The sequence below is a fragment of the Melanotaenia boesemani genome, chromosome 6 (genome assembly GCF_017639745.1).
Source record: "Melanotaenia boesemani isolate fMelBoe1 chromosome 6, fMelBoe1.pri, whole genome shotgun sequence".
Taxonomy (NCBI): Eukaryota; Metazoa; Chordata; class Actinopteri; order Atheriniformes; family Melanotaeniidae; genus Melanotaenia; species Melanotaenia boesemani.
This window is the reverse complement of record NC_055687.1, coordinates 2,852,993-2,865,562: the sequence shown is the minus strand read 5'-3', so window position 1 is coordinate 2,865,562 and position 12,570 is coordinate 2,852,993. Positions and strand designations below refer to the sequence as shown.

The 12,570-nt window shown below is 42.4% G+C and overlaps 1 protein-coding gene across 2 annotated transcripts in view; it reads right to left on the bottom strand.

The window, feature by feature from the left end:
• Positions 1 to 746: 746 nt before the first annotated feature.
• Positions 747 to 12,570, bottom strand: part of thbs3a (thrombospondin 3a) — a 46,204-nt gene continuing 34,380 nt past the window's right edge. For both annotated transcript variants that reach the window (XM_041988660.1, XM_041988661.1), the window contains 7 exons: positions 12,286 to 12,467; positions 11,987 to 12,165; positions 9,677 to 9,725; positions 9,400 to 9,596; positions 9,068 to 9,240; positions 4,032 to 4,171; positions 747 to 3,944 (listed from right to left, as the gene is read on the bottom strand). In XM_041988660.1, the coding sequence (XP_041844594.1) occupies positions 3,883 to 3,944; positions 4,032 to 4,171; positions 9,068 to 9,240; positions 9,400 to 9,596; positions 9,677 to 9,725; positions 11,987 to 12,165; positions 12,286 to 12,467 (982 nt within the window). In that variant the 3' untranslated portion in view covers positions 747 to 3,882. The remainder of the gene's footprint in view (positions 3,945 to 4,031; positions 4,172 to 9,067; positions 9,241 to 9,399; positions 9,597 to 9,676; positions 9,726 to 11,986; positions 12,166 to 12,285; positions 12,468 to 12,570) is intronic.

Below are 12,570 nucleotides of genomic sequence, written 5' to 3'. Positions count from 1 at the left end.
AGAAAGAAACATGATTCTGAATTAAGACAGGAAAAAATATAATAAGGGGCCCAAGTTGGCCCTTGAGTCCTGAGTCAGGGGCCTCAGCCTCTTACCTGATGGAGGTACACTCAGGTTGTGCTGAGTCATGCCATGTATTTTAACAAGCTAACGTTTCTCTTACATCTCTAAGCCCGTTGAACATGATGTGTTGACGGAGAATCACAGTAACACGTATGTAAACAAACTCACTCCCAGTTCCATGTGAAGTAAAAGGAAATACCCTGGTGAAACCCATGTAAAATGTGCTTTTACACATGTGGCTACATGTTTTTTACATGTTAAAATGACCCAGAAAAATTTTAGAACATGTGAAACATATCTTACACAAGGGGAACATGGTTTTAGAACATGTGAAACCCGTGCACAGTTTCATGTGAAACAGGAGAAAATCCCCATGTGAAATGTGGTTTTGTACATGTGGTCACATGTGTTTTTTACAGGTAAAGAAAAAGGTAAATAGAGAACATGTGAAACATACGTTACACATGGGAAACATGGTTTTAGAACATTTTCAAACTAATTTACTTCCATGTAAACCTCAAGTAATCACGTGTGGTTGTGCACATGTTTTTTCACGTTAAAATAATGTGAAATTTGTGGCACACAAGTTTGCAACACGTTTCATGTGTTTACACGACATAGAATCTGTAGTAACACGTTTTACACATGTTCTTTATGACATTATTATGGGATCACATGTGGAAAACATGTTTCTGTCCAGCACCAGAACCAGGTCTGCACCAGATCCATTTCAAACCGGACTTTACTCTCGTTAGTGTAGATGTTAGTTTGTAAGAGGATTTTCTTTTGTTTTGGTAAATTTGTCTGATCCAGACTTTGGTTTCGGTCCACGAGCGACGTGTTGCACCACAACCTGCAGGGGGCGCTGCAGAGCGACGGCCTAAGAGGAGCTTCTTTCAGAAACAGTTTGACGAGCTGTTCTGAGACTTTCTGCTGGAAGAATCAAGAAATATGAAGCCGTTGTTGTAGGAAAGCTTTTATTTCAACAAAAACAGGACATAAATATGAATTTTCAAAGCAAAGACTCAGCAGAGGCGTCTATGTCGATGATAATTTGTTGTTTTGAGCAAACTGGATCTCCTCCTTCATCTTCGGGGAGTTTTCTTGTTCAGAGATGAACAATATTTATCCGTCAGCAACCTGAAGGCTTTCTAAACATCACATTTAATGATGAGGTGTAACCGGAGTTCTGGACAGGAGGTCGTGTTTGTCTGAAGAAACTCGAGTCAAACAACCGAAGTCTAGAAACCGCTGAGTCTGCAGAAAATCCGAACCAGATTGATCCAGTTCAGTGAGTCTGACGCAGTTTTTAACAGAAACAGATTCATTGTTCATGAGGTGCTTTCCAGACGTGTCGATATAGAAGTGTTTTTTAAAAGTGTAATTTACACGTCCCCTGGCGTGACATAGGGGGTCATGTGACCAGTTCGTTTCAAGTGAAGATCGCATGAGTAGACATAGTACTAGACAGAAATCTTTTTACATCCTTGATAGCAAACAGCTGCAAAATGCAGAGTTTACAAAGAATTAGAAATTTCTCAAAGTCTCGAGGGACGAGATTTTACGAGAATAACTAAACACCGTTCAATGAAACACCTGCAAATCACAGTTTGACTTCTAGAAATTTCTCTTGTATTTTGTGAAAAACTGTAATGGAAACGCAGTTTTAGATGAGGGCGGGTTGTCCACCATTAAACATGGCGTACAGCTCAGTGAGCTCCAGCACGTTGAATCTTTGATAGCCGGCTGTGGTTCAGGTGAGAATCACCTGGTCCACCTTCATCCTGCTGGAAGACAGAGCGTCACTCAGTGTTTCTTCTTTTAGTCTGAGTTACAAAGAAAATGTGACACTGGGGTTTTACTTTGAGTTACTAAAGTTTTCCCACAGAAGAAGATCCTTCTGGTGATGTTGCCAGAACCCTTATGCTGTGCTCCATGTTTACAGGTGTGTAAAATTCCTGATCTGGTCCTCATTTCTTTATATTTGACTTTGTTGTGATCGTTTTAAAGTGATCTTCATCAATAAATCTCCAGCTTTCCGAAGGTCTTTTAAAGTTTTTCTTTGGATATTTTCTGCCTTTTCCTCCATTTCCAGTCCAGTCCTCGTACCGGACCATTTTCAAAAGAACTTTACTCTGAACTATGACTCGTTCACCATAATCACCATAACACACATTTTAATTAATGTGTGTTGATGTGGGTTCATTTTTAGGTAATTCAGTTTTGATGTGTAAAGGCTTATTTTGTTTTTAATATGCATGAATTGAATTGTTCTTAAATCTTTTTTCTTTATCTTGTAAAGCACTTTGTATTGCTTTTGGTATGAAAAGGGCTTTATAAATAAAGTTTGATTTGATTTGATAACAGACAACTTAACAAAGAACAGAGATAAACTGGATCTTCTGTAGATCTGTGAAAACCAGCAAAGATCAGACAGTCTGACAGAAAGAAAACAGGATTTTAGCCACAACAAGGTGATTCCCAAAGACCTGGTAGCTGGAAACTTGGCTTATCTCAGCCTGGAGGCAGAAACTGTACAAGACCTCAACGGGTCTGCTGGAGCAATGGATCCTCCCCAGAACCCAGTCCTCAACTGGTTGGATGGAGGGACGGATCCTCTCCAGAACCAGAACCTCAACATTGTTGAACCAGTGCGGGATTATCTGTACAGAGAAGGGAACAAAAGGCAGAAACACCCAAAGACGAGTTTTGGGAAGTCCTTCAAGGATCCTGGAGAACTATTCCTGAAGTCTATGTTGGTGTAGATTCTCAGCCATCCAGGTTATGGAAATAGTAAAAGCTTGAATAAATGAAAGTGCAGTTCCATTCCTTGCTTCTTGGAGACATTTCACATCTTTAATGATGATGATGATGATGATGAAGGTGTATTTCCCGTTGACATCTGTTTGTATCAGACCTCACTGTATTTGTACGTCTGTTTCCATTTTAGCTCGTTTCATTTCCACTCAATTCTCCTATTTAATGTTTCTTGTTATAAACGGACTTTGGAAAAGCGTCGGCCCCTCCAGCCACTAGGGGGCCTCGAAGCTGAAAATTCAGCTTCACCTGAGGAGAATTAAAATGACTTGACTTTGTTCCTTCTATGTTTAAAGATGAATGTAGGGTATGAGAGTAAAATAAGCCAGATTGATCGACTCTTGCTGGAGTTTTTGTGGCTGGACTCCAATGTCAGGGTGAGTGACCCGTCATTCCCGTTAGAGGATATAAAAACGGCGTCATGGCATCGAGGAAGTTTCTCAGTGAAGCTTAGAAGAAGAAAACGAAGGAAAGACAGTCACAGGACGAAGGATGGGCAGCTGTTTGTGGTGTGTGAAGGAAAGAGATGCAACACTGAGTTCTCAGTAAGTTTGTCCAGCTAGCTAACGCAGCTAAGTACTTGTAGATGATGATGATGATGATGATGAGGGGTGGAAGCAACTGTTTGACTTATTGAAACTTGAAGTCACATGACCAATCAGCTGTTTTCTGTTTCTGCAAAATAAACATGCCGACAGCCACAGCTGAGCAGAACTCCTTCACACTTCTCTCCATCCTTACAGCTTCTGGTTGCTATGGAAACAGTGAGCGGTGCACAGCTTTACAGTAAAACAAGATTTTACTTCTGTAGATATAAAAATAATAAAATAAATATGAATAGTTGGCGAATCCAGCTGTAAGCTCGTCTGATGATCCGGGTTTGATGAGCCGAGCCGGGTTTAAATGTTGGGGTGTTTACTCTTGGCTCGGATTCAAACTACAGCTACACGGATTCCCAGAGGCTGAGGCTGTGTGTGTGTGTGAACGGTCCATCTACAGCTCTCAGACCTGAATGTGCATCAGAACCTGTTGACGATGAGACTTGAAGTCCTCGGGAACCGTGTCTGGAACAAAAGTAAACTTCACTTTAAAAATAGATTAAAAACAGCAGAGGAGATAAAATCGGTCGGAAACGTGACGGCAGGTCGCACCGTTGCATCGGTAGCGCAGGTTGGACCAGATGATGTTTTCCTGGGAGAAGCAGAAGACTCCGAGCCGGCCTCCTCTCATCGTGGTGTCTACGACGACGCCGGAGTCCGCCACCATGTCCATCCCCTCAAACAGCTTCACCCTGAAACAAGCCACTTTATTTATAAATGGAAACAGCAGATGTTCACCAGACTGCTTTACAACATAAAACATGGAGTAAAACTTAGAGGCAGCAGAGTTAAACATAATAATATAAAAACTACACAGAAGGACGTAATAAGACCAGAACGACTGGAGGTAGAAAATAAAATCACACACAAACTCAGACTCTATGTAAATGGAGGTGGTCTGTGTGGCTTCTTCTTCTTAGTTTGTTTTGCAGGTAACTCGTCACCTGTACCCCCCCCTCGGTTTCTGGTGGTACCGCTGTGTTTGCTACATGGGGTTATCCATCTGCAAGGGACCTGAAAAAGACCAAATTCTGAACATAAATGATGAACAACATGCTCTGTATCTGTGTTTAGTGTAGAGGATAAACAGGCCTACAGGCAGCTTTGGTTGCGCTAGCCTTGGTCAGCTCGCCTCGTGATCGGTTTGGGATTAGAGAAATCTACCTGGTTCCAGAGTAGGCGAGTAAAATGTGGGGCAAATGTTTTGTTCAGACCTGCAGAATTAATCCAAACTATTATAAATGATTTTGTTCCTGAACTTTTACACTAACAAAAAATACACGTGTCCCTATCGTAGCTCCAAAGTCTCAGCTGGTGTTGGATTCTCCAGGGTTGGACAGCGCGATCAGTCACCTTAACAACCAGATGCAACTTGTAAAGATGCTGCTTCTGTAGAACGAGGAAGAGAGCTAAATGTGTAGGAGATCAATACAGCGTCAACAGCTTGCAACCTCCTCCTCATCCTGGTGATGGCATCCCATTCCTCACCCAGGAGTTGCTGAAGGTCAACCAGCCTGGTTGTGCTGGTCACTCTGTCCGGCATGGAAACGCCATGGAAACGTGATGGAAATGCCATGGAAACGTCATGGAAACGCCATGGAAACGTGATGGAAAATTAGTCTGTAATGAAGTTTGAAAATGTGACGAGACGTCACATCTGAGTCTAGCTGTCATATGATGTTCTATTTACTTTGTCACCATGTGTCATGTTCCCACTGTCATGCTCTAATAGGTAGGCCACCTGTAACAGGTAGGCCACCTGTAACAGGTAGGTCACCTGTAACAGCTGGAGAGTTTATGAATAGATGATTCAACAGAGCTGATTTTAAGGCTGATGAGATGTATTAAGCCTGTATGGAAGCTACATGGACGTCCCTGCTTGTGCATGTTTTTATTTTACTGTTATTCAGCAGGTTTAGAGCTGCTTCCTGGTTGGTTAGTGCGAGTAAGTCAGCCAGGTTTTTATATCCACTGATTTGGGCAAAACCCATCTAGAGGTTTATTACTAATAACTGTAGTTTAGGGTCTTTATGTTTGGTTATGATTTGGTTTCTGGCATCCTGACATTCCTACAGCAGAGCCGAGTCCAGGCACACATAAGTCAGTGTGTCATGATCAAAGGTTGGCTTTCTGAGTCTGGATGAAGGAAGGTTGGAGAAGATTTGGTTCACAGGCCTCGGTGATCTCAGAGCATCTTATATTTACATTAATTAGATGGTGAAAGCAGCCATCTGCATATTCTTATTTATTAAATTATTTCAAAACTACAGAAAATGTGTCACACAGACTTTATGACATCAGGAAGGACATTTCCAGAAAACTGGAATCAAACATCCAGCTGGTTTGGAACATCAGCAGGAGCTTGTGCAGGCTTGGGGGGGCGAACGACCTCCGCCTCTGTTCTCTCTCTCCTCACACCTCCTCTTTTCTTCTCCTCCTCCCGACTGACTAAAGAATGCTTGTCCAGACTTTTTCTCTTTGGGGACATTTCTGGGATCAGTTTGATTTCATTTAAACTGTCACATGACCGATCAGTTCAAACGTGAAAACTATGAGTCAAACAGGAGAAACTTCCCGACGGGAACGAGGGAATCAAACCGGGAATCTTCCCGCTGCAGTTGCTGCTTTCATGGGAGAAACTTTTCCAGAGTGTCACTCCGTCTGATCTGCATATCAACGGCCACCGAGGCGGATTCTTGCCAGGGCTTTGGTTGTCATGGAGACCAGTACAATAGAGTACTGGGGGGCCCCGGAGCCACAAAGAAGTTTCAGAGGGGAAAGAATGCAGTAAAAAGAAAAGGAAGAAAAAGAGGAAAACACACTGAGGACAGACGAGTGTAAGAGACATCTGCAGGATGGAGAGCTGAAGTATCTGTACGCAGGATTAAAACTCAGTACTACATGGTATCTCCAGACTACTGTGTAGTAACTGTAAAATAACTGCATCATGTACAACCCAACAAACGCTGGGATGCTGATGAACTGCAGATCTCATCAACTCATCTTTTATTCCCAGAGAAGATAAACAACATATCAGATGATGAAATTAAGACGTTTCACCATGTGATGGAAAATATGAGCCGATGCAGCAACACGTCTGGAAAAAGCTGGAATAGGAGCAACAAAAAGCTGGAAAAGTGACTGGTATACGAAAACAACAGAGGTTCACCAATCTAACAAAAAATTGTGGAAGAATTTCAGAAAAAATATTAGATTTAAAGTTTTATCATCTACAGTGTAGAATATCATCAGAAGATACAGAGAATCAGGAGGAATCTCTGTATGCCCTGGAACAAGACTGGATGCTGGTGATCTTCTGCTGGAAACCACTGCATGGACTCAGGAAGACTTCCAGAAACCACTGTCTGTGAACACAGCAGTGCTGTTTTTGGGAGCATCTCAGTTTTAGTTTTAGTCTTTAGAAGGAAAATGTTTATTAGTTTAATCAAATTTTACTCATGTCTAAGTTTGATAGTTTTAGTCCAGTTTTAGTCGACGAAAACTCAAAAAGGATTTAGTCTAGTTTTAGTCAAATAAAAAAAAGTATTAAATAATAAATTTCAATAAGATGTATTAAAAAGTGGAATCAAAGTTGAAATGTTATAACAAGTAATTCTGAGAATTTTCTGAAGTGTAAACCTCCACCCTGAACATACACATGCCCGAAATATGAGCAAAGGATGAGGAACACATGCTCAACGTGACCTGGTCTGCCAGTTAAATTATGATGGATTATAGTTAAAATATGTCCATATATTGTTTCTTTGCTTCCACCAAACCCCTTCATCCACGCTGTCGTCATGATTCATCTATAAATGAATGAACTGCTTGTCTGTGTGCGCTGCACACCTGGTGGTGGGCGTGGCCAAGATGCCGCAGCATTGCTCACCGACAGGTTGCGCTCACAACAGGCAGAAATGCTGTGTTTTTAATGTCGGACAATCAGCCCTTGAACAGTTTTGTCTCGTCAACGAAATATCACAAACATTTTAATCATGTTTTCGTCATCAGAAAGCCATTTTCAGCTCGTCACCATCTCAGTATCATCATTAAAAAAAGATTCGTCAACGAAATAAATTCGTCATCGGGAACGAAAACATCACTGGAGCACAGTTCACATGCCTGGCCTCACTGGCCTGCCTGCAGTCCAGACCTTTCACCAGTACACAACATCTGGAGCATCATGGAAGCAGAAATCCAGCAACCAAGGTCCAGGACTGTAGAGCAGCTAGAATCCTGCATCAGACCAGAATGGGACAACATTCCTCTCCTAAAACTCCAGCAACTGGTCTCCTCACTTCCCAGACGTTTCCAGACATGTTAGAAGAAGAGATGCTACACCATGCCGAACACCACCCTGGAACTACTTTTTACACCATGCTGAACACCACCCTGGAACTACTTTTTACACCACGCTGAACATCACCCTGGAACTACTTTTTACACCATGCTGAACATCACCCTGGAACTACTTTTTACACCGTGCTGAACATCACCCTGGAACTACTTTTTACACCATGCTGAACATCACCCTGGAACTACTTTTTACACCATGCTGAACATCACCCTGGAACTACTTTTTACACCATGCTGAACATCACCCTGGAACTACTTTTTACACCATGCTGAACATCACCCTGGAACTACTTTTTACACCATGCTGAACATCACCCTGGAACTACTTTTTACACCATGCTGAACATCACCCTGGAACTACTTTTTACACCGTGCCGAACATCACCCTGGAACTACTTTTTACACCATGCCGAACACCACCCTGGAACTACTTTTTACACCATGCTGAACATCACCCTGGAACAACTTTTTACACCATGCTGAACATCACCCTGGAACTACTTTTTACACCGTGCGGAACATCACCCTGGAACTACTTTTTACACCGTGCCGAACATCACCCTGGAACTACTTTTTACACCGTGCCGAACATCACCCTGGAACTACTTTTTACACCATGCCGAACATCACCCTGGAACTACTTTTTACACCGTGCCGAACATCACCCTGGAACTACTTTTTACACCGTGCCGAACATCACCCTGGAACTACTTTTTACACCGTGCTGAACGTCACCCTGGAACTACTTTTTCCAGACGTGTTGCTGTATCAGATTCACTATCAGCTCATGTCATCATCAGATGGTAAAATGTCTCTGATATGTTGTTTATCTTCCACTGGGAATAAAATATAACTTAATGGGATTTGGAAATCATCGCATTCCATATTTAGTTTAATTTTACACAGCATCTCAACGTTGAAAATGGAGTTGTATGAAAGAAAAAGTTGAATACAAAATAATTAGTATTTGTTCTGCTGGCTGCTGTAATATCTTTACAAAGATGCATGTTGTGCAAGTTCTGAATACATGGAAGTAGTATAGTTTAAGTACAGCTGGGTAGTACTACAGGAAGCTGATTGTAAAGCACTTTGAATCACCCTGCCATTGAATTGTGCCATACAAATAAACCTGTCTTGCCTTAAATGAGACTAGAATAAGGTACAGCTGTAATGGTCTTGTTTCAGTTTGAACACCCCTGCGGGTCTGGGTGGTGGTCTCTGCTGTGTCTCACCTGATGTATCCCACCTGTGGCCGGTGGCTGAGCTGCCAGCGGTATGAGGTTTTGTCCTTCCAGCCGATGTTTCGGGGGTCTTTCCAGAGCAGTGTCACTTCTCCAGGTGTGTCTCCAGTGTGCCACAGAGCGTTCCTCAGAAACTCACCTGGTCCGGTCCGGGACTTCACAGCCTGCAGGACCAACAAAGATCAAAGGTTTTTCATTTCAGATGAAGAATCAGAAGAAAGACACGCATCATTAGGACAAAGGAGATGTTGAGCTCTAGGGGGCCCTCTGGTGGTTGACAGCTGTTAAAACCAGTTTGAGGAAGAGTTGAACCGAGCAGACACCTTGAGCTGCAGGGCGGGCTGCGCCATGGCTCTGAAGGGGACGGACTGCCAGTACGCCTGCTCCGTCTGCTTCCACATCACCACGTAGAAGCTGGAGGAGTCCTGGTAGCCGAAGATGAAGCCGGCATAGTCGTCGTCTGTCACCGTGTTGACGTGGAACGTTCCCTCAAAGTCGACGCCGTTAAATGCCGTATAGCCTGCAGGCAGACGGAGATGGTGAGCGGGTGGACCTGGACAAGAGGACAGCTCTGGTGCTTCATACAGTACAAAGACGTACCCACGGCTAATCCTGGATCACTGTTCATCGTCTGGACGATCTCCATACCCTGGAACAAAAGAAGAACTTCAACATGACACAGAAGTAAAGGAAGCTGTTACCTTCTGATCTGATGGTTATTTCTCTGATTAAAGGTTTGCTTGGTTGGTATCATCTTGTTACGTCTTTCAGCCACACTGGAAGATTTCATCATGAAACCAGATTTGACCTGACTGTGTTGTGCTTAAGTCGTGGAGGAATTTGGGCCGGCTGATTCAGACTCCACTCTGCAGCAAATCTCAGGTGACCCAGTTTTAACTAGAACCGGCTCATCTAGAGCAGGGACCTCTTACAGGGGAGAAAATTAGTCAAGGACCCCTATCAGAATCCTGATGAAAACCAAAACCTTTTTACTGCCATTTGAGCAACTAGTTCAATCACAGAACTTTTCAACTTCATTGAACTTATTTCTAGTTTATTTGTCAGGGACCATGTAGAGTAAAACCATTGAGATGCTCTTCGCTGGATTATAGCTTTCTAGCTAGTTTCCATCTGCAGTCTCTGTAGCCACACAAGAGAAATGATTTGATTGCAAAGGCAGAAATAAATTAAAATAAAAACAAACAAGGACAAAGAAAATAAAAAGAATTAGAGACAAATACATAAAATGCACGAGACACTTATGTTTGGTATAAAGTGCAACTCATACTGTACAACAGGATGTAAATTCATGTTAAAAATACTCTGCAAAAAATGCAATGTCACAACTGAGGCAGAAATCAGTCCTGACAGGTTTGATTTCTTAAAAACCATTTTTTAATTTCTCTGGTGAAAGTTCTGTAATTTGTGCTGGTCATCAAGTCTGTGTTCCTTTATAGCAAGAATCCCCAATCCTGGTCCTGGAGGGCAGGGATCACGCAGGTTTTTGATGTCAAGCTCTGCACAAGTCTGCAAATTACCTACTGATCTAAGTCAGGTGTAAAGCAGCAGGGAAACCTCTAAAACCTGGAGGACCCCAGCCCTCAAGGACCAGGATTGAGGATCCCTGCTTCATAGCTTTAAAAGACAAAGCTGAAGCAGTTTTACATTTAGGAATGCTGGAGTGCCATCTAGAGGTAGCTCTTGTTACGCTGTTCATTTGTTCAGAGGTCCGGTGAACAAAGAACTGAAGGGGTGTTGGTGCAGCCCCATGTATAGTTTAAAAAACCAGAAGTTATCATCTTATGCCTGGTAGGTTTATGAAAATGGTGATACTTGTTAGACAGTGTTTGGTGGGGCTTTAAAGTCATCTTATTTGCTTAAGACCAGCATGAAATACAATATGAGAAATGCAATAAAATCATAGAGTTTAAAACAGATTTAGATCTCTCTAGTGCAGGGATCCTTAAACCTGATTCTCGAGGATCAGGATCCTGCAGGTTTTAGTGATTTGTCTGAAGATAAGACTGAATCTGAATCAGGTGTGTTGCAGCAGCAAAACTTCTAAAACCTGCGGGACACCGGCCCTCGAGGACCACGACTGAGGATCCCTGGCTCAAGTATAAGTGAGTTTCTGATGCATTGGCTATATTTCAGAGTACAGGTATTTAAACTTTTAATTTTCTATATTTTATTGATTTGCACTTTTGTTGGGAAAGTTCTTGTATGTTTCTTGTGGGTGAAATACATAGTAGCTGTTTTCACTATATTCTAAGACATGATTTATTGAGTCATTTAACTACTTTCTCCAAAGTAAATAATAATTTAGCAGTTACTTGATTAGAATCCGTCCCATGCATACAGACAACTGTGTCGTCTGCATACATCTGGATTTTTATATCATCTTCCCAGACCAAGGGGAGATCATATACAAGGTAAAAAGTAATGGACCTATAATAGAACCCTGTGGTACTCCCACGTGTAGGCCCTTGTTGGTGACACTACTTTATTTATACGCAAGCTCTAAGAACAACTTACCAGGTATGATTTTATCCATTTAAGGCTGTTCTCAGACAATTTATATCATGTCAGTTTAGAGAGAATTGAGTGATTGACTGTATTAAAGGTTTAAAAATGATTAATTGCATATGAGAACTTTTAAACCCAGGTTATTCTTATTTATTCATATATCTATTAAAACATTAATTTTACATTATTACAACCTCACAATCTGACAATCGAGTCTGTCCTGAAAACATAATGTCTGGATGCTGACTGGGCTTAAAAGAGCTGTGTTTCTATTAAAACAACAAAGGATGGAACACTAATAGAATAAAATGGTTTGGAATTTTATGGGTTAACTTGTAAAGAATAAAATAAAACATCATGAATGAACGTGATGTTAATGGTCACCTGATTCAGGACCACCCAGTTGGGGTCAATCTGGGCGTCTCCCTCCGGGTCCAGAATCACCGTCTGATAGGCTCTGAAGTCCGTCAGAGTGACCTCAGCACTCTCTGGACACACGTCTACTAAATCCATCACAGCGTCGTTGTCAAAGTCGTTCTCACAGACGTCTCCAACACCGTTCACTAAGGACAGACAGAGACAGCCCTGACAGACAGTCTAACCGGGTCAGAACCTGGACACAGACCAGCAGCGCCGGCAGAAGTTGGTCGGAGGACTAACTTCATCCCAGTTCTGGTCCTTACCATCAGAATCTTTCTGGTTGGGGTTGACGATGAGTCTGCAGTTGTCATAGTCGTCCAGGACGCCGTCGTTGTCGTCGTCGTGGTCACAGTCGTCTCCGAGCCCGTCGTTGTCAGAGTCCAGCTGGGAGCTGTTGGGGATGTCTGGACAGTTGTCTCTGCTATCCTGGTGGCCGTCCCCGTCCCTGCAGGTTAAGATCAGACACTTTGAACTATTGTTACCATTTCTATAGTATATTAAGATATAAAATCAGATTCAGCCTTTGTCCAGTCCTGTTCTGGGTATAT